This window comes from Schistocerca gregaria, chromosome X (assembly GCF_023897955.1).
Source record: "Schistocerca gregaria isolate iqSchGreg1 chromosome X, iqSchGreg1.2, whole genome shotgun sequence".
Classification (NCBI taxonomy): Eukaryota; Metazoa; Arthropoda; class Insecta; order Orthoptera; family Acrididae; genus Schistocerca; species Schistocerca gregaria.
This window is the reverse complement of record NC_064931.1, coordinates 289585949-289609031: the sequence shown is the minus strand read 5'-3', so window position 1 is coordinate 289609031 and position 23083 is coordinate 289585949. Positions and strand designations below refer to the sequence as shown.

At 44.6% G+C, this 23083-nt stretch overlaps 1 protein-coding gene across 2 annotated transcripts in view; it reads left to right on the top strand.

The window, feature by feature from the left end:
• Positions 1 to 22782, top strand: part of LOC126298752 (uncharacterized) — an 86716-nt gene extending 63934 nt beyond the window's left edge. The window contains exon 5 of one of the 2 annotated variants that reach the window (XM_049990197.1): positions 22375 to 22782. In XM_049990197.1, coding sequence (XP_049846154.1) covers positions 22375 to 22451 — 77 coding nt within the window. In that variant the 3' untranslated portion in view covers positions 22452 to 22782. The remainder of the gene's footprint in view (positions 1 to 22374) is intronic. The other variant, XM_049990198.1, reaches the window with a different exon arrangement.
• The last annotated feature ends 301 nt before the right edge of the window (positions 22783 to 23083 follow it).

The window sequence follows — 23083 nt, the reverse complement described above, 5'->3', positions numbered from 1 at the left end:
GTTCGTCTCATTGCATATTTCTTCCAGTTACCTTCTTTACGATACTTTAGCGTTTCTTTCTGTATACGGTCCAAGTTTCATCAAGCTATGTTACTTGCCAATGACACTGCGCAAACGTTGCTTCCATCCTTAAATTTTGCACATCAGTGTAGAAGTTCTACATGGTATCCATTATGTGACAGCAAGAGAAGTATGGACAAGATTTTGGCGAGGTAGCGCCGATATTTATTTTGAGGAAATATAAAAATACTGTAGATGTACAATATAAAATGTATTTGGCTGACGTTAAAATGAATGTTCAAATAAATCAATTGCCTGGAATAGTGAAATAGCTTCATCCAGACCACTATTACCTGATTGACTGAAACATAACACAAGATTTTACAGGTATTTTCAACAAAATGCAGATGATACTACAGCATTCCAATATTTCTGCGAGGAAGAAGACTACCAAGGAAACAGCTATGTGATTATATGAAGAACGATCACACATTTTACAAAGGCTATTGGATATGGACGAGCTCCAGTTGTAGAACAAAGATAAACAAATGTATATGTCAAACCACGAGCCCAAGAGTAAGCAAAATTATTGGTAACCATCTTAAGAATTTTTATAAAGAGTGTTGATGGATGTCTACTACACTTTTAAATCTTCCTTGGCTAAATAAAATAGTCTTACCAGACTAGAAGCCATGATATATAACTATGGAATGGAGGAAGTGTTCGAACCTGTAGAAATTTAAGTGTATTAAATGCCAGCAAACAGTACTTAGAATACGCTCTGCACTGCACTGTTTCAATCGGTTCTAAGTGGCATAAATTATCAGATCTTACAAAACAGCTTCTGTGTTGTTTTTATAGTCTTCTGCCATTCTTCTAGTAGGGCTGTAAGAACACATGAAAGTTTCCTGGTCTAAAAGTAAAATTTCTTCATTGTCTGAAATTAGCAAGGTTATAAACAATGTTGTGCCTGACTACAGTTTTAATTATTCACCTGTAACTTACGTGGAGAACGTTAACACAAACTCCAACTAAGATGACACTATGACAATATTATAGATGTTATATTAAAACTGGAGAAACATATTTCTCTGAGTCTAGAACTTGTTCTTTACAGTGCTATCAAATACAGATATTGCAGAATTAGGATTTGTCGCCATGAATAACGTTAATTCACAGCTATAAAGAAAAAGAAGCAGTACACTGAACAGACCTAAACCATTGCATGTTAAAGAAATTACTAACTTCAGTGAAGTTAATGTTAAATGTTCGAGAAGGAAACTGTAAATCGAAGAGGTTGAAGTCAAAAAACGAGAACTGGAGTATATGATGAAAACAGTTGCCACTAAGAAAGAATTCAAACTGCTACAGGAAAAAGAGCAGTCCATTGTAGACGTACAAGCAAGGCTTATAAATTACATCATAGAGGGTTGCCGGTCTTTGGCTGGTTTGTGCTCGGCTACCATGGGGCCCCAGCCTTTGCAGCATCTCTTTCCCACCGTGCTGCACGTCTATCCTCTTCATAGCCACATTACTGGGATGTTTCTGGAAATGTGTTCCGCATTTTCAGAGGCCGATATCAGAACATTCTCTCCACTGTTTCTCTTTCATTTATTTCTTTCTCTATTCCCCTTCTCCTAATCTTCCTCCGTTTTGGCGTTTGAGGTCCCTATTTTTCTTCTTCCTCCCTGTGTGCTCCTGAAGGCCAGCCCACGCATCTGACACGTGACAGGTGACTGGGTAACGCGTAATTACCAGCCCCAGGTCGACAGGTATGGTTCACATGTACCGCTGGCACAGGCCAGGCCCGGGGAGGAGTGATTGCCTGAAACTGTGACATTCCCAAATTGCCATTTGGTCCTTCTGCCAAAGCTTAGGGAGGTGTGACCTGAGGCATGAACAACCACCTAAGGCGGGTGCGCCCCCTGCTGGGGCAGGGGAGGGAAGGGGGAGGAGGGTGCAATTGGAAGGAGGGTGCTGTCGGAGAGTCTGGCAATCGTGGGGATTTTCTCCCTATAAGACAATCATCATCTTCACATTCTGTCTCCTAAACGTAAACGGAATTAGGCTAATGATCCAAAGACCCTCCCAGCTGCACAATGGTTTCTCGTGGCTTCATGTACTGAAAACAGTCAGTCCTCTACTGCGGTCAATACATGAAATTCTGCTCTCGTTTATGCAATAACACTTCGCTTTTGGAGACTACTTCTAACTCTCAAGCACAACTGCTGCATGCAGCTTCGCTTCTCCATGGGTATCCTGTTCGTGTCGAGGCTTACTGAATGCTGAATTTGCTGCAGTCCATTGGGTAATGAGAATGGTTAATGCGACCTTAGTACCTACATGCACTCTTTCCTCACATTTGTTGGATAGTGCGTTGATAAAAGATCAGAGAAGGCTATAAAGTCATTAAGGTCCAACCGTACATTCCAAACCCAAAATGCTGCTACCAGTGTCAACTCTACAACCACACTCGAATGTTCTGTGGAAACAAAGCCAAATGTATAAGCTGTGGTATGGATGCTCCAGAGGTCAATTGTCTGCCTCCTCGCCCTCCTCATAGAATAATACGCTTCCTTCAAATGGTTCAAATGGCTCTGAGCACTATGGGACTTAGCTTCTGAGGTCATCAGTCCCCTAGAACTAAGAACTACTTAAGCCTAACTAACCTAAGGACATCACACACATCCATGCCCAAGGCAGGATTCGAACCTGCGACCGTAGCGATCGCGCGGTTCTCGACAATAGCGCCTAGAACTGCTCGGCCACTCCCGCCGGCATACGCTTCCTTATAATCTATAAACGTAATTGAGAGAGGCCTGTTTCGTTTGCGGTAATAAGCCATGATTAATTTCAGAGTAATTATTTTTTCGACACAGTTTCCCCAGAGTCTGATGCCTTCTTAGTATTCCACCAGTTCCTTATCCAGTTGGTCATTGATCATATTGCGTAAAATCTTGGAAAAACTCTTGTAGCTACAGTCCAAGAGCGAGATTCCTCCACAGTTATCTGGACCTCTCTTGTCTCCTTCCTGATGAAACGTATTAACTATAGCTTCTTCTGGGTATTTTTCTGTTGCCCAAGGTTTTTGTAAAATACTATGTAAAAACGTCTGAGCTTTAACCAGCATAATTTCACGTTAGTGTAGACACTTGATTTTCACCACATGCTTTGTAGTTTCCCACTTCTTTAAGTGCAATTTCCATTTCTTGTACTGCAGGTGGGTATATACAGGGTGTTACAAAAAGGTACGGCCAACCTTTCAGGAAACATTCCTCACACACAAATAAAGAAAAGATTTTATGTGGACATGTGTCCGGAAACGCTTAATTTCCATGTTAGTGCTGATTTTAGTTTCGTCCACCTACGCTCAATGGAGCACGTTATCATGATTTCATACTCTACCTGTGCTGCTAGAACATGTGGTTCATGAACGATGGAGCTCCTGCACATTTCAGTCGAAGTGTTCGTACACTTCTCAACAACAGATTCGGTGACCGATGGATTGGTAGAAACGGACCAATTCCATGGCCTCCACGCTCTCCTGACCTCAACCCTCTTGACTTTCATTTATGGGGGCATTTGAAAGCTCTTGTCTACCCAACCCCGGTACCAAATGTAGACTCTTCGTGCTCGTATTGTGGACGGCTGTGATACAATACGCCATTCTCTAGGACTGCATCAGTGCATCAGGGATTCCATGCGACGGAGCGTGGATGCATGTATCCATGTATCCTCGGTAACGGAGGATATTTTGAACATTTTCTGTAACGAAGGTTTAAAGTCACGCTGGTACGTTTTGTTGCTGTGTGTTTCCATTCCATGATTAATGTGATTTGAAGAGAAGTAATAAAATGAGCTCTAACATGGAAAGTAAGCTTTTCCGGACACATGTCCACATAACATATTTTCTTTGTATGTCAGGAATGTTTCCTGAAAGTTTGGCCGTACCTTTTTGTAACACCCTGCATTTCCTGGTTTGGTTTTTGCACAGGTGTTTGTGTGTATTGTTAAACGCTTTTCGGGTTCATCACAGTTCAAGAGCTTGTAGAATGATTTTCCCATGATTTTTGCATTTCTCTTGTTATTGTGGGCTATTCTTACATCTATGTTTCTCAGCAGTAGTGTGGGAGGGTTGTCATTACGTAACTGTTTATCAAAGGTTTTGAAATAATCTCTGGAATTGGTTTGTAGTAATTTTATCCAGTGGAACGCTGTAGATCCTTTTGATATTGCCGCTTTGTTTTTCTGGTAATTTAAGAGAGTTTTTTCTCGTGTTTTAGAGGTTACTTGCACTGTCTTCCGTTTCGTGAGTTGAAACTATGTGCAATCTTGATGTCTTCATCACGAATTTCATCGCATTGCGTATTTCACCATGCATGTATCCAAGTTTACTATGCAGTTTTTCCTTGTCTTGGTGTAAGGAACTTTCCCTCGGAGATTGTAAAGGAAATTCAGTTACATCCTATATGATGAAAGTAATGTATTGGTGACATCGTGTTCTTCATGTGGATTTTTTAATTCAGGTACAAGCAATAAAACACAGTTAGTGACTAGCCGACGTTTGTTGACATATTTCAAAGTGAAAATAAAGCAAATCATAGCCCTTCAGCACATTTTGTTATTATTGATAATGTTATAGGTGCTTAAGTTTTATGAACTTCCTGACTCCTATCCTCGGTTGCATTAGGAAGTAATGTAAATCTGCATTAAATCACACATTGTGTAAAATTAAATCATTAGTGGGGGTGGTGTAATAATATACCAGCAAGCTGCACACAGATGCAGAGGCTCTCTCCCGCGTTTAAAATTTCTTCAGATGCGATAAAATTAATGTAGTTCACAGTCTGCGATTATTAAGTAATTTAAACGAACATTCAGGTATCTAGAAACTTACTTTTGTTGATAGTCCTAAAAGTTAATTTTTGAATGAAACCTACTTAATGCAATTCGAGGAACTTAAAGGTAAAATGCATAGAATTTTTATTTTACCAAAATGATTATAACAGTGTTTGTGTTGGAACACATCTGGCCTATACGATGAAATTTTGAAATATGTAGGACCCCAGGGGGCGCACAGATCTTTCGTGAGTCTGCGTGTAGCGCGCACGGGCCCCTAAGCTATTGCAGGCCATTCTTCCTTGCCAGACTGGATTTCCTTCCCCGTCCCTTCTCACCCCATGCTTGCTCCTTCCCCTCCTCTTTCGATGTTCTTATTTATGTCGACGTGGCTATTTATCTGGTTTCCTGTATTCCTTACGCTTTTGTTCCCCTTACATTTTCTTACTCATTCTTTCTTTTTCGCAGTTGTGGCTCCCATTTCAGGTTTGATCTCCACTTCTAAATTTTCTATCCGTTGTGTGAGCCATTTTGGGAAGACCTCCCTACCACCTATGTTGAGGATAATCCTTCCCTCTTCCTTCCCCGCCATAGCCCCTGCCCACCCCATTATCACCAGCATGTGTAGCAAATCTGTGTTGTGGGGCATTTAAGTAATACCTGGCTGAGCGCTCTGACAACAAAGAGATTATACTTCTGATACCTGAGCTGTTGCCACCGCATGTATGCCTTGGAGTGGTTGCTTTTCATTATGGAGTATCGGAACTCCCGACAACGGTCGCTGTGCCAGACAGCCCTTGCTGTGGCTGGATAGTGCCCGTGGGGGAGAGCCTCTGACTGGAGTGAATGGTATCAGGGCAGATGCTTTGCGTATGAAATGTATAAAGTTCCACAAATTTAGCCGATCTTCTACAGCTGTCTCTTAGAGTGGTGATGGATCCTTTAATGCTGCGGCCATCCCTTCCCTGGCTACACTCTGGGAGGAGGGCGAGGCTCATTGGTTTGTGGTGAAACACTCTCCTTACTATCTTGTCTGCGCTAGGACAGATTCTTACTTTTTGTGTAAAATGTCTAAGGTAAGTTTGGAGAAGTGGAGTCTCTGAGTAAGATGTTGTCAGGTTCACTGTTCATGAAAACTACTTCTGTGGCCTAATCTGCACTCTTTCGTGCTTGTGATCATCTTGGCAATGTCTCGTTGTCCATTACTCCTCATCAGTTTTCGAATATGGTTCTGGGAGTCCTTAAAACTGATGAACTGGAGGCCACTCTGGAATGACTGGACATTTATTTTGTTAATCGTGTTCAGAAAGTTTGTAAGGACAATTGCACAAACACCCATGCCTTTATTCTGGAGTTTGAGATTACATCCCAGAGAAGGTCAAAGTTTTGTCAGGTTATGTGTTATCAGTGTGATGTGATGCTGCACGTCCCACCAGTTGGTGCTTGGTTTTTGGACACGTCTTCATGCTGTACAGCAGACCCTTTATGCAGTGACTGTGGACACTGCGTAAAGCTGGTGTTCTGTTGCCCATGTGTGTAACTGGACATGACCATTACTCTCCATGCTCATCAGATTGCCAGCTTACAAGAAGGAAGAGAAATACAGGAGTAAAAGCCCTTCGATCATTTAGTGTTCACTGAGGGGTGGCAGAAATATGACTGACTTCACCCTATGTCGATGACTTATACCTTCAGCTCTGTTGAATCCTTTCCCCTCCTCTCTCTTTCTTCCTCACTCCCACCCCCTCTCCTCTCCCCTGCCCTGTGGTTCCCACGCCCTCCCCTCTTTGTGCCACTGCCCCCCCCCCCCGTTGGTGGGAGAAGTGTTAATCTCCTTCAGTGCCCGCCAGTGATGGGACTCTCTCGTGGGACTGCTTCCCCTGGTGTCTCACTAACCTGAGGCATTCTACCACCACTCAGCTGTGGGACACACAGCTTGTGCGCCTCAAGGTCGCCCACTCTTTCAGTTCCAGACATTGCTGAAGCCTGTTCTCGCTCCATGGCCTACCCTCCTCGACCTGTGAAATGAAGAAGAAAGAAGAAGAAGAAGAAGAAGAAGAAGAAGAAAAGACAAAGGAAGAAAGAAGAAGAAAACATAAGTGCCAGAACAAGGAGCTCCAGGCACTCACCCCGCCCTTCCCCTGGAGGTGCTGACTCCCCCATTAAAACCTGAGTCTGACCTCTTATTTATGGATGTCACCCTGTCCTCATTGGTGATGGATGGTGAAGTGTAAGCATGATTGGCTCCAGTCTGTTCACCTCACATTTGGATAGCAGCTCTGTGTTTATTCAATGAAACTGTAAGAGATTTTACCTTCACCTCCCAGAGTTGAAATCCCTTATTACCTGTTACTCACCAACTTGTGTCGTTCCTAAGGAATATCATTTTACTGATTCTCACTCACTAACCCTTCATGGCTTCCATGCTTTCTGACTGAACTTGGTCGGCCCTTTGAGAGCTTGAAAAATATTTCAATGTGTGTGAAATCCTAAGGGCCCAAACTGCTGTCTTCATTGATCCCTAGTCTTACACACTACTTAATCTAACTTATGTTAAGAACGACACATACACCCATGCCCGAGGGAGGACTCGAACCTCCAGCAGGAGGGGCCACGCAGTCCTTGACATGACACCTTAAACCGCGCGGCCACTCCTCGTGGCCTTTGAGGGCTTCCAATGGCTTTGCACATTGGTCTGTATGGACATTGTTAGTACATAGATCCCCCTTCATACCACATTGAAAGCAGGTGCCATCAGGGTCCACTTGGACTCTGCAGTCACAGTTTGTGACCTCTATCTCCCTCGTGACAGGCCACCTACATCTGCTGCTGTAACTGACACCCTTCAGCAACTCCATCTCTGTTCCTCCTCCCTGCGGATTTTAATGCACATGACCCTTTCTGAGGCAGTGCTTTTTTGTTTCGTTCGGGCTACTCATTGACCAGTCTCTTTCAGACTACAACCTGTGTTTTCTCAATCAGTTCCCCTACTCATTTTAGTGCTGCATATGGAACTTAATGTCACTGATTTTTCACTCACTTCCCCTCTCCTCCTTCCTTCATTGCACTGATTGTGACATGATGAACTCTGTGCAAATGACCAATTCTCGCTGATTCTCTCTTCCCTTCTACTGACAAGGTTACTCCGCTGGGCTTTCAATCATGCTAATTGGCCTCTACATGATTCCCAGGTCGTATTCACACCTTTTTTGTCAGGTTGTATCGATGAAGTCGTACGTGATGTGTCTAATGAGATAATCAAAACTTCCTCAGCGTGTTCCATGGTAGGGCAAAGCCATTGCCACCACCACCATCTGTGATTGTTGTTGTGCCTTGCAAAATCTTAAGTGGCACACATCCTCTACCGATCTTATTACATTTAAATGTCTTTGTTCAGAGACCCATTACTTAAACAGAACAGTGGGTGGTTGGGAACCACATGGCAATTTTACAGATCCATCAGTTATCGTGGAACATATTGTGACCCAATTTTTGGGTGCATTGGCGTCAGTGTCCTATCCTGCCACCTTACTCCTGTGGGCTGTGGGCTGGCGCTTCTTGCTTATGTTTTACCCCTTGTTAGGTTTTACTGAATGGCGGCTTCTCCTGGCCCCCTCTTCTCCCCTCGATTCAGCTCCTGGCCCTGATTCAATCCATAACCTATTGCTTCAACACCTCAGTCCTCCACAATGACAATATCTATTCCAAATGTTTAACCGTATTTAGCGCCAAGGCATTTTCTCCCCTCAATGCAGAGACAGTGGTGCTATTCCTGTACTTAGGTCTGGCAAAGATCCAGTGTCCCATGATAATTACCGGCCAGTCACCCTAACCAATGTCCCCTGCAAGTTACTAGAATCGATGGTGGGTCATTGGCTGAATTGGGTCATAAAATATTGGGACCTTGTATCTCCTTACCAGTGTGGCTTTCAGGAGGGAGAGTCTCAAATCGATCATCTACTTTGATTGGAAACTGCAGTTCAGCAAGCCTGTTCTCAAAGCCACCATCTTGTTGCAGTTTTCTTCAATCTTCATAAGGCCTTCATAAGACTTAGTTTGTGCCATCACATCTTACTTATGGTGCATGAGTGGGGTCTTGGGGGACCCCCTTTCGAAATTTATTTACCAGTTCCTGTCTCATCATTCATTCAGAGGTCGGTTGGCACTGTTCCTGGCTCTCAGCAGACCCAGGAGAATGATGATGCTCCACATGGCTCTGCATTAATTGCCTTTCTTTCTCTCATCACTGTTAATGGACTTGGAGCCTCTGCTGGACCATTGGTCACACCTGCTGCGTATGTCGATGATTTCTGTATTTGGAGTAGCTCCCACTCTGTGGCCTCTGGAATGGCAGCTCCAGGGCGCCATCCTGCCATCCAACATGCTTCCACATGGACACTTTGGAGCAGTTTTCAGTTCTCTCCCGTTACATCGAGGGTGGTGCATTTCTGTCACTGCACTACAGTCCATCCTGACCTGCAGCTCTATCTCAATGCCCAAAACCTGAGCATGGTCCCCCCCCCCCAGCTCCGTTTATTGCGTCTCCTTTTTGACAACAAGCTTAAATGTTTTACCCATATCCATCATCTGTAAGATGGCTGTTCCATAAACTCAATGTCCTTCACTTCTTTGCCCACATGTCATGCAGTGCAGATCGTTCAACCCTTCTCCATCTTTACTAGGCGTAAGTTCTCTCTCATCTGGACTATGGTTGTCAGCTGTCCCTTCCATGCTGCTCCTTTTGGACCCAGTTCACCATCATGGTATGCAGTTAGCTATCAGTACCTTTCGTTACAAGCCCTATTGATAGTCTTCTCACTGATGCTGTGATTCCTCCCCTTTTAGTTCGGTTCTCACAGCTCCTGGTTTCCTGTGCTGTCACTATTCACTCATCTTCTGCTCACCCCTTGCAGCCTGTCGCCAGCCTGTCAGCCACTCTCAGGTGAGTTTACCAGTTCGGATCCACCGCACTTCTCTGCACTATGGTTTCCATCTCACCTCAGCGCCCTCTTTCCCATGTTGTCTCCCGACCACCCCTTACCCTTGGTTAGCTACTCAGCCCAAGATGGGGATGCACCCCCCCCCCCTCCAGGGGAATCACAACTCTCTTGTGAGAAAGTACCTGGCTACCATGGTGCCCCAGCCTTTGTAACATTATCTGCTTTCCATGCTACAAGCTTATAATTCCATTTTCCCTTCACCCCTTCCCCCCTTTGTCTCTCCATTGGCTGGTTTTCTTGATGCAGATCCTGCTTGGATCTGTTGTGTTATTGGGACTCGAGCTTCCACTTCTGGTGCTCTCTTCAACATTGCATTAATAAACACATGGTCCCCATTTTGGGTTTCGCCTACCACCAATTTCCAAAATTCTCCTAAAGTGTAGATCGTGCAGGGATGGTCGCCTAATGCAGTGTATGCTCCACCTTTGTGCCTGTTCATCTTTGCACCCTTCCGTTTAATAAGGTAATATTCCAAAAACCCAGCACAGTAGCCATTCTTTTGGGAGGTGTCATCAAATACCTGCACAGTGTTAATCCTCCGACTACAAAGGGATTGCACTGTCAGTGCCTGAGCTGAAAACTCCCCATGTATGCTTATTGTGAATGGGACACAGGGACTTGGAGCAATAGGTTACTGGCCAGGTAGCCATTCTTTTGAGGCTGGGTGGCGCCCCTGTTTGGAGTGGGTGGCACTATGACGGATAAACTGCAGATGAAGTTACCTGCTACTGGTGCGTCAGCAGTCTCTATGAAAGGAGAGTCCTGTTTTAATGCAGAGATACGACCCTAATGTGTTCCCTTCCATGGCTCACTGTGGGAGGAACATAAGGCAAAGTGCCAAGTAGAAAAATACTCCCCCCAGTACTTAGTTTGCACAGGGACTGATCATGATTTATCTTTGTGGAGAACTTAGAACACACATTTTGGAAAGTTGCAGTGATCTACAAATTGTGGGTCAGTTTTGATCGAAACAGCATCCCCAGAGTCGTGGGTACTGCTTGTTTAGAATGTGCTGAGTGACATGCCAGTGACTATTACTCTCCATAAGTCTTCATATGGTTCATTGAGACCTGATATTGCAATCTCATGACAATCTACGCACTGACCTGGAGCGATGGGGTGCATGCTTTGTCTTTCTTGTACATAGGGGCCGAAAGGACAGTAGGGTCATTACCATTGTCCTCATCTTGGTCTTTGAGGGAGATTGAATGTCTGAAAAGATAAGGGTGATACGATACCGATGCAGTGTAAAACTGGCACAGGGTTCAGCATTACCTTGAGCATTGCAGATACTGAATCTGATACATCACTGTGGGGTTAGACTTGCAGCACAAGCCTTTCGAACTATCCCTGTGAACAGCTTATTCGTGGAGTCTAGGGGCCCTCCATTGATCATCAGGTGCCAACAACAGCTTTTCAATTATGATCTCCACGTTTGCACCTCACCTAAGCATCCAAACCAGCATCTCTTCTTTGCATACATGGAAATCCATCTCCTGCAACAGCGCCCCAGATCAGGGATTACAATCATAGTCCGCATCTAGTCCCTCCTCTCTGAACTCACTTAAACTTCTTCTCCAGGCCCACTCACATACACCTTCATGGTGCATCTGGCCACACGTTGTCTTGACCTATCACAAGGTTCAAAAGATTTGGTACCTCCCAAGGCCCTCCACCACCAATTTTTCTCCATCCTCAATTTTTCTCCATCCTCAGTGCATCCTGGGGTTCAGAAGTAGTCTGGACTGATGGTTTCATGTTTGTTGGTCATGTGGGCTTTGCTTACACTGCGTTCCTTGCTGGGTGGCTGTAGTGTCTCCATTGCAGAGTTGGTAGCCATCTCTCATACTCTTAAAACCATCTGTTGCTGCGTGGGTGGGTCCTTTCGCATCTGTAGCGACTTTGAGCAATTTGCAAGCTCTAATCAAGTGTTCTCCTCGCCATCCCTTGGTCAGTGCTATCCAGGATTCCCTATATGCCCTTGAACAGTGTGGATGCTCAGTGACTTTTGTCTGAACCATAGGCTATGTCGGGGTCGCAGTGAATGAACTCACTGATAGCCTGGCCAAATTGGCAACTAGTAAACTGACTCTTGAAATTTGTCTTCCAGAAACACACCTTCGATTGGTATTATGCCGTCAAGTTACAGGCATCTGGAGTACAGAATGGTTCAAACTGACTTCACAAACTAACAACAGTTGACAAAGGACACGACAAATCTATGGAGGTCATTCATGCAGGCTGTTTGCAAGGACTCTACCAACCTTTTCCAGCTCCACATCAGCAATACCTGGCTGACTCATTGTTATCTCCTCCATCATCAAGCTCATTGACGCTGTCCACCATGAGGGGATTCAGCTGGCCATGCGTGCTTACAGGACCAGTCCCACACAGGCTTTGTGCGGAGGCCAGGGAACTACCATTCACCAAGTGGTGGCAGATCCTCATGGTGCATCAGGCGTGTAAGTTCCTCGCAACTCTGACTTCGCCCGCATACCATAGTGTTGCTTGTCTGCCTCTGGAATGTCATTTCTCCAGTCATGCTTTCTGAGCTACAATGCCAACTGTAATCCGCATGCAGTATGTTCTGGAGTCAGTGTGAAGCAAGTACAACCTCAAATCCACGGTTTTAACCGTCTGCCGCCCTGGTTATTGCAGACGCACATAGTAATTTTAGATCTGGTGCAGTAGAGGAGAGATTGCGCTCCTGCTTCTGTTTGTAATGCCATATTTTCTGACATTTTATATGAGCACCACAACTATGTAGCTGTCTTTATGGATGGGTCTGAACAGGGGGCCTCAGCTGGTTGCTTCGTTGTTTTTCCTGGATTTTGTCCCCCAGGTCTGACTCGATGAAGACTTTACCGTCTTTCACGCAGAGTTATATGCAGTCTTGCGGCCACTGGAACAGATGAGAAGTTCTTCTAGTGCTAAATTTCTTGTCTGTCCGATGCACTGAGCACCCTTCACTCTGTACAACGTTTGTACCCACCAAATAAAGTAGTTCAGAATATCCAAGATGCCCTCCTCAAACTACAACGACTGGAGAAAGAAGTTTCTTTCTGCTGGGTACCAGGGCACGTGATTACTGTGGAGAACAAAAGGGCAGATCCAGCAAACTAGGAGACATGTCGTAATCCTCAGCTATTTCAGTATTTCATCCCCCTACATGCTATAGTCTTGATGCTGAGCTTGAGTTTTGCATCGATGGGAGGATGAGTGTCTAGAAGTGACAGACAATAAACTCCGTGTTTTTATTTTCCGATCAGCAGGCTGTGGCGGATTTGCCCTCTATTTCAGGTAACATTCAAACTAATGTGGTTAGGATTTTATAATTTTGTGAATTGTCCAAAGTTTTTATCAAGGCTTTATAGAGATGGTTTTAATGTGTTAACAGGGTGACTAGCTCACCCCTGTTTCTTTTGTACGTGGTCAGCCAGTCACATTTTCCTGTGCCTTGCCTTTATGTCCTCTCTCGTTTTACTTGTGTTCGAATCTCCTGTATAGCACATTTTAGAATTTCTTCCTTGTATTAGCGCATCTGCTAACATTTCCGCTATTTTATACATATTCCTTTTTTTAAATGCTTGTGATGGCGCTGATACCCTCGCCGTTCAGCACCCATAACCTTCTCTCTCTCTCTCTCTCTCTCTCTCTCTCTCTCTCGCTCTCTTTGTGGTGTCCGTTTGACAGTGGTCAACATTTTGCTAGACTGCCCCAACCAGCCACCCTGTGGTGGACTTGTTACCCATAATGTTAGGAGACACTACCTCAGCAGCTGATTTAGTTTTACATTTAATTCATGAAGGGGCCTCTTACCACTCTCTTTAAGGGAGGTCACTTATCCTTATTGGCCCATTGAAGGGTTGGCAGAACACTGTTGGCTCCTCTGCTCATACTTGGTGGTCCCTACCTACTCTTTCACTCTTCTTCACCCCTCTCATGTGGTCTGTGAGACTTTCCATCTTCCGTCTCTCTATGCTTCTCTTGCGCTGCGCACAGTTCACGGTCTAGTGGCTACCATTACTGACTCTGCATCACGGTGTCCCGGGTTCGATTCTCTGACAGATTGGGGATTTTGTCTGACTGGGCGATGGGTGTTTGTGGTGTCCTCATCATTTCATCAGTATCATTTTTGACAGTGGCTAGATTGGACTCTGAAAAATTTGGGACTTTGTATGGGTGCTGATGACTGCCCAATCCATCATCATCATCTCTTGCCCTGTCTGTGTTGCTAGTCTTTCCTAGGCAATCTCTGAGTGGCGAACCTCTGGTAAGATGCGGTGACTGGTGAGGTCTCTCTCCACTCATTGCACTCCGCTTTCAGGGGACTTCCAGCTGCTCCCTAGATGGGGCACATTGCCTGCCTTTATTTCTGTCTCACTTTCTTTATATCCATTATCTCACCTTCGTTGACCTTTCGTAGACCTTGGCGTTTTCTCATCCGTAGTTTTGTGTGGTAGGCTATCTCTGATCTGCAGTCATGTAGACCTGTGTGTTCAAGGAAAAACGGACTGATGATCCAGTAGTTCGGTCCGTTTAATCATCCAACCAACTACTGGATTGGGATGGATCTCATCTGGAAACTGAAAGCCTTAATTGCTCCAATGGTGTTCTGTTGTTTGTTCCAAATGCTCTTCCTGGAGTTTCAGGATGGCATTGTTTCTTACACCAGTGGCTCTAAATGCGCCGATCATGTGGGATATGTGTTCATGTCTTCCACTGGCACAGAATACCATCTTTTGTCTGTCATGTTTGCGGTGTTTACTGCAGAACTGATGGCCATCTATTCGGCCCTCTGCTTCATTAAATGGTCCTCTCTCACCCGAGTTTTGCTATGTGTGGACTCAACGAGTGGTCTTCAAGCTACCACTGTTTTTCCCGCTATTGGTTGGTCTCTGTATTCCACGACCTTCTTACTGAGCTTGGTCATGCTGCTTGTTTGGTTGATTTCCTTTGGGTTCCTGCCCACATATAGCCTTGCGGTTCTAGACGCTACATTCTGGAGCTGATCGACCACTCCGGTCGCAGGTTCGAATCCTGCCTCGGGCATGGATGTGTGTGATGTCCTTAGGTTAGTTAGGTTTAATTAGTTCTAAGTTCTAGGCGACTGATGACCACAGATGTTAAGTCCCATAGTGATCAGAGCCATTTGAACCACATAGATACCTTCTGGCCTCAGGTTTCGGGGGGGGGGGGGGGGGGGGCGGCGGCGGCCACCTACCTCCCCTCCTCCCATTCTCTGTGACCCCTTAAAGGGCAGATTCGCGGCTTTACATGAAATCCCTATTTGCTCAATCATGGGTCGACTCTTAGGGAACTATTCCCCCTGCCTAATACACTTCGCACAATCAACAAGATTCCTACCATTTGGCGTTCTTCTGTCCACCTGTCCCAGTGGGTATCTACCATGCTGTGCCATCATCATATCGGCCATACTAGGTTGAACCATGGTTTTTTACTCCACAACGAGCCACGCTTCCCCTTTTGTAGCTGTAAGACTCTCCTATCCTGATCCATACTTTGGACTGCCCCTATCTTTTGGTACTTCACACTAAATATCCACAACCACCACCACCACCACCACCACCACCACCACCACCACCACCACCACCACCACCACCACCACCACCATCTTCCATGTCTCAAGTGTTGGTGGACAACGCTCACATGGTAAAGTCTGTCTTCAGTTTCCTTCATAAGTGATTTGACCTCTGAAGTTTAAATCATCGAATTTTCCTCTGGCAATTCAGTCCACCAGTTGGCGTAGGCGTTGATTATGGAGGCCTTGGGCCTTGAATCTACACCAGCCAGGTCCTTCCCACCTTTTCCCCTAGATGTTGTGCGGTCTGTTGTGCAGTTTTTTCTTGTCCTTTTTTCCCCAGGTGTTGCCCCATTGTATCGTGACTACGGTATGGTATTTTGTGTGTGTGTGTGTGTGTGTGTGTGTGTGTGTGTGTGTGTGTGTGTGTGTTTGTGTGTTTGTGTGTTTGTGTGTGTGTGTTTGTGTGTTTGTGTGTTTGTGTGTTTGTGTGTTTGTGTGTTTGTGTGTTTGTGTGTTTGTGTGTTTGTGTGTTTGTGTGTTTGTGTGTTTGTGTGTGTGTGTGTGTGTGTGTTTTTGTGTGTTTGTGTGTTTGTGTGTTTGTGTGTTTGTGTGTTTGTGTGTTTGTGTGTTTGTGTGTTTGTGTGTTTGTGTGTTTGTGTGTTTGTGTGTTTGTGTGTTTGTGTGTTTGTGTGTTTGTGTGTTTGTGTGTTTGTGTGTTTGTGTGTTTGTGTGTTTGTGTGTTTGTGTGTTTGTGTGTTTGTGTGTTTGTGTGTTGGGAAAGGTAGATGGCGATGTCTGTGCCTCACTGTGTGTAGTGTTTGTGAAGCACCCATGCTTTCCCCATTTCTACCCACCGCACCGCCTCTCATGTTCCTTCCTCTTTTTGTTACCCAAACTTTTCATTTCACCCCTTTGTTTGCCCATTACCCCTTCCCCTTGAGTGGGATGTGTTGTTCGTGTTGTTCCTCCCTTGATTTCTGCTGTCGAATAAAATGGGACTGATGACCTAGCTGTTTGGTCCCCTCCCTCCAACCAACCAATAAACTAGGAGATGGCACAGAGTACTGTTAATAACGCCATCGCTCCATCGTTGCTTAAACCTTCTGGCTCATTTGCATGATGGGAGTAGTTTATATATATAATCACAGATTGTTGCACTTGGGTCAAATCACTCTCAAAATTTTGCACATCATGCATTTTTAAATGTTTTGATGTGTAATGAAAGACTGGTAACGTATCTGTTCCCCTTCTTTCACCCATGTGCATATTACATTTTTATGATAGTGTGCAATTTTGTAGCTTTTAGTTACGAAAATACTGTATTTATGTGAACAGCATTCTGCAGCTGGCCAATTATGGGAAAGGGAGTAAATGGGAATGCAAGAGGACACTTTGCTTTCTTAAATTTAGTGATGAAAACATGTAAATTTTACTTTTTATTTGATTTTACTCGTGAAGACATTAGCTAAGTTCCTTCACATTATGGAAAACATTTCCCAATCCAATGTGGAGTAATTTATTAGGCACAATCCTATGATTACATCATACTTTTAGAGCGTCTCACTCAGGGATGTCACAACTAAAAGCTTCATTTCCCAGTCGATAAAGGAGTTTAACAGCATTGTGTAATAATCAAAATATCCACGGGTGTACTGCCGGTCTATAGTGTCCAACGGGCACAATATTTCGGCGATCAAACATGTCGCCATCATCAGGTGAACTGACGGACTGAGCTCCTGTGAACGTGCCGGCACGGAGATCCGTACGCTTTGGCTGCTCAGGGGGAACTGGGTTCGGTCGCGGCGGCGGCCGATTTAAATACCCTCCGCCCGCGGCGCGCTCCCTCCGCCGTCCGCGCCCCGCGCCACGGTAGCGCGGTGGAACAGATTGCGACGGCGTCTGAGATGACGTCGGTGTGATGGCTCTGTCCGTCGTGGTCGTCACAACTATGCGTTTGCTCGATTTACTCTTGATTAACCCAATCGCTGGTTCCCAAGCCTTGCTAAGATTATAGCCACAGTCACGGTTTATGAGGTCGTCATTGGTGCGAATTTCGATAGCCTCTCTAACAACGCTGTCCCAGTATCTCGACGTTTGTACCAGAATCCTCGTGCGGTCATACTCCGTAGCGTGATTTTCCGACAAACAATGTTCAGCGAACGCCGACTTGCTCGGATACATCAGTCGAGTGTGCCTCTGGTGTTCACGGCATCGATCCTCGACGGTACGCATCGTCTGACCAATATACGACTTGCCACATTGACACGGAATCTGGTACACGCCGGCCTTCCTCAAACCGAGGTCATCTTTGGCGCTCCCCACCAGTGCACGAGTTTTATTCGGAGGACAAAACACAGTTCCAACCCGGTGTTTCTTCAGAATGCGGGCGATTTTCCCCGAGAGTGCGCCTGTGTACGGAATAAATGCAGTGCCTACCTCCTCCCTCGTGACTTCATCCATCTCAACAGGTTGTGCTGCAGTGGCTGGGCGGAGAGCACGTTGGATCTGACACTCTGAGTACCCATTCTTTCGAATTGGGACATCTGAGAACTGGAGCAACAGTATCCCTAATTTGCTGGGAAGTGTCGGTGCGGTCCCCTACGGCACTGCGTAGGATCCTACGGTCTTGGCGTGCATCTGTGCGTCGCTGCGGTCCGGTCCCAGGTCTACGGGCACGTGCACCTTCCGCCGACCACTGGCGACAACATCGATGTACTGTGGAGACCTCACACCCCACGTGTTGAGCAATTCGGCGGTACGTCCACCCGGCCTCCCGCATGCCCACTATACGCCCTCGCTCAAAGTCCGTCAACTGCACATACGGTTCACGTCCACGCTGTCGCGGCATGCTACCAGTGTTAAAGACTGCGATGGAGCTCCGTATGCCACGGCAAACTGGCTGACACTGACGGCAGCGGTGCACAAATGCTGCGCAGCTAGCGCCATTCGACGGCCAACACCGCGGTTCCTGGTGTGTCCGCTGTGCCGTGCGTGTGATCATTGCTTGTACAGCCCTCTTGCAGTGTCCGGAGCAAGTATGGTGGGTCTGACACACCGGTGTCAATATGTTCTTTTTTCCATTTCCAGGAGTGTATTTAAACTACACTGTTAGCAACAACGTTTAGAACAATATTTAACTTCTTTGATTTCTTCAACAATCGATTCAAATTTTTGTGACATGATTCGCCCTGTACATCCCTTCAGAACCATAGACAGCCACAGTGTGATTACTTGCATGCCTAAACGATACAGACAGCTAGGCTACCATATGGTTCTTTATAAGGGGCTGTAGACTTAACAGTTGTTTAAATGGTGGGGAGGGTGGGGGGGGGGGGGGGGAGACGGGGAGGTGGCGTTAACAGTAACCGTCACGGTGGTTATGGTTAACTGATCTGGCATCGCAACATTAGGCAACTGGTCCCACTATTTTTATTGGTACTGCGAATGACTGAATTCGTCAGGAAAACACAATCTTATTTTTCTTGAAGACATAAAACTCTATAGTATGGCTTAATAATGACAAGTTATTGGATTAAATATTGCCAAGACGAAATATACCTTACATTTACATCTACATGATTACTGTGCAGTCCACATTTAAGTGCTTGGCAGAGGGTTCATCGAACCACAATCATACTATCTCCCTACCATTCCACTCCCGAACAGCGCGCGGGAAAAACGAACACCTAAACCTTTCTGTTCGAGCTCTGATTTCTCTTATTTTATTTTGATGATCATTCCTACCAATTTAGGTTGGGCTCAACAAAATATTTTCGCATTCGGAAGAAAAAGTTGGTGACTGAAATTTCGTAAATAGATGTCGTCGCGACGGAAAACGTCTTTGCTTTAATGACTTCCATCCCAACTCGCGTATCATATCTGCCACACTCTCTCCCCTATAACGTGATAATACAAAACGAGCTGCCCTTTTTTGCTCCCTTTCGATGTCCTCCCTCAATCCCACCTGGTAAGGATCCCACACCGCGCAGCAATATTCTAACAGAGGACGAACGAGTGTAGTGTAAGCTGTCTCTTTAGTGGACTTGTTGCATCCTTTGTGTCCTGCCAATGAAACGCAACGTTTGGCTCGCCTTTCCCACAATATTATCTATGTGGTCTTTCCAACTGAAGTTGTTCGTAATCTTTACACCCAGGTACTTAGTTGAATTGACATCCTTGAGAATTGTACTATTTATCGAGTAATCGAATTCCAACAGATTTCTTTTGGAACTGATGTGGATCACCTCACACTTTTCGTTATTTAGCGTCAACTGCCACCTGACACACCATACAGCAATCTTTTCTAAATCGCTTTGCAACTGATTTTGGTCTTCGGGTGACCTTACTAGACGGTAAATTACAGCATCATCTGCGAACAGCCTAAGAGAACTGCTCAAATTGTCACCCAGGTCATTTACATAGATCAGGAACAGCAGAGCTCCCGGGACGCTTCCCTGGGGAACACCTGATATCACTACAGTTTTACTCGATGATTTGCCGTCTATTACTACGAACTGCGACTTTCCTGACAGGAAATCACGAATCCAGGTGCACAACTGAGACGATACCCCATAGGCCCGCAGCTTGATTAGAAGTCACTTGTGAGGAACGGTGTCAAAAGCTTTCCAGAAATCTAGAAATACGGAATCAACTTGAGATCCCCTGTCGATAGCGGCCATTACTTCGTGCGAATAAAGAGCTGGCTGCGTTGCACAAGAACGATGTTTTCTGAAACAATGCTGATTACGTATCAATAGATCGTTCCCGTCGAGGTGATTCTTAATGTTTGAATACAGTATATGCTCCCAAACGCTACTCGAAACCGACGTCAATGATATAGGTCTGTAGTTCGATGGATTACTGCTACTATCCTTCTTAAACACTGGTGCGACCTGCGCAATTTTCCAATCTGTGGGTACAGATCTATCGGAGAGCGAGCGGTTGTATATGATTGCTAAGTGGGGAGCTATAGTATCAGCGTAATCTCAAAGGAACCTAATCGGTATACAATGTGGACCTGAAGACTTGCCCGTATCAAGTGATTTGAGTTGCTTCGCAACCCGTTAGGTATCTAATTCTAAGAAACTCATGCTAGCAGCTGGTCGTGTTTCAAATTCTGGAATATTCCATTCGTCTTCCCTGGTGAAGGAATTTCGGAAAACTGCGTTCAATAACTCCGCTTTAGCGGCACAGTCTTCGGTAACAGTACCATCGGCACTGCACAGCGAAGGTATTGGCTGCCTCTTGCCACTTGTGTACTTTACATACGACGAGAATGTCTTCAGATTTTCTACCAAATTTCGAGACAATGTTTCGTTGTGGAACCTATTAAAGGTATCTAGCATTGAAATCCGCGACAGATTTCGCGCGTCTGTAAATTTTACCCAATCTTCGGGATTTCGCGTTCTTCTGAACTTCGCATGCCCTTTGCGTTGCCTCTGCAACAGCGTTCGGACCTGTTTTGTGTAACATGGGGGGATCAGTTTCATCTCTTCCCAATTTATGAGGTATGAATCTCTCAATTGCTGTTGCTACTATATCTTTGAATTTGAGCCACATCTCGTCTACATTTGCATATTCAGTTCGTAAGGAATGGAGATGGTCTCTTAGGAAGGCTTCTAGTGACACTTCATCCGCTTTTTTTAAATAAAATTATTTTGCGTTTGTTTCTGGTGGATTTGGAAGAAACGGTATTGAGCCTTTGACCCAAATGCCGACACTCTTGTTCATTTATTTTGCGATGATTTCGAGTCCTGAAAACAAAAGCAATGTTGCTAGTAAAATAAGACGTTCCGATAAAAGCAATAACATCTCTGTTATTGAAAGCCTCCAATCCAGAAACACCTTTAACGGTGTAAAATGGTTCAAATAGCTCTGAGCACTATGCGACTTAACTTCTGAGGTCATCAGTCGCCTAGAACTAATTAAACGTAACTAACCTAAGGACGTCACACACATCCATGCCCGAGGCAGGATTCGAACCTGCGACCGCAGCGGTCGCTCGGTTCCAGACTGTAGCGCCAAGAACCGCACGGCCACTCCGGCCGGTTTAACGGTGTAGGTAAGAGCACGTCATGCTAGATATCTCGAATGAGTATTTTATTTAGGTGACTTAAAAAGGGATATGGATAGACTGTATTTAGATACAGTGGGAATTAGTGAAGTACACTGGCAGGAAGAAAAGAATTCCTGGTTAGGTGAGTGCAAGGCTGGCAAAACAAAATCGCATGTTGGTACTGTAGGAGAAGGACCAACAATGAATAAGAAAATAAAAATGTGGTTATGCTACTAAGAGGAGAAGTGTGAACGCACTTTCATAGCTGAAATACACTCAAAAGCAACATCCAACTTAAGATTAAAAGTTTATGGGCCTACTAGTTCCACTGATGATGAGACTGGAATAACTTATAAAGGTACAAAATAAATTTTCAGAAACCTAAAGTTCGTGTTGGGACACTGGCATTTGATAATGTAGACAGAGGATAAAACAACATAACATGGGTGTGGGTAAGAAATGGAGTGGTGACGCCGCCTTGTGTAATTTCACACAGAGCGCAATTTAATTATTACGAACTCTTGGTTTAATAATCATGAAACAAAGTTGTATACCTAGAAGACACTTGGCGACAAAGAAAGGGTTCAAGAAGATACATAATAATAAGACAACAGTATAGTAAGTTTAGTTATAACTTTATTTATCTTTAATTGCAATGTAGGGGTTTTCTTTTGAGCCCCTGATTTAGGAGCTTCTTCTCCATCCTTCCTGTTTTTTTTTTTCCAAAGAAAGAAACTTAATCATTCTCACTTCGCAAAGAAGGTTTGCATATTTCATATCTTCATAACATTCTCAAGAAAATCTTCAAAAGCACTACCACTCACATATTCTAATTTCTGACTATGACTTAATTACTTGCAAAAACACATTTGGTTTATTTATTTTATTGCTTTTTACAATAAAGTTATGTAATGAGGTTTTTACTTTTTTTACAGTAGTGCATTTTGGGCTGCTGATGTATGCAATTTTCACTCTACTTAAGTGGTGTACGCAAGATCTCTTAAATGAGTAGGTATGTGGAGACTCCGCCACTAATCTGGGCGGTCTGTAAAAGGATCTGAGATGGAAGTAGGTCTCGTGACAAGGGCCTGGCACTGCGTGAGTTTCCAACTACGTGCACCTGTGGAACCTTGCAGCGTGTTCGGTGGACACAACACTGCATGACCAATCAAATACAAGACACATACCAACCAGAAATAGTTTATTCAGAACAGTAGTACATGTTCTGCTTGTAATGTCAGTACCTTCTATTTCTTTAACAATACTGAATACATTTTGGTACATGTTATATGGCTTGTGTTTGTTATTAAACAATAGGAAATAAATGTGATTGTCACCGAACGTAATCTCAAGGTTTTGGCAACAGCTGATGTGAGATTTTCCCCACCAATGTTGCATTTTGTGTTTGACATTTTTTCAGAAATATTATTTTGTCTCTCAGAACATGAAATCGATTGATTAGAACAAAATTCTGGAATATGTCATTGGTCACTTCACCATATATAAAAATCTGAGATGTTTGAGTTACGTTAGTTGCAATTCCTGTCACTTGCAACAACTTGCTATGATGTGAAGGGCAATGAGTCAGTAACTTTAAAAATACTACAGATTTCCTCAGTGGAAAATCAGGAACTTTCCAACTGA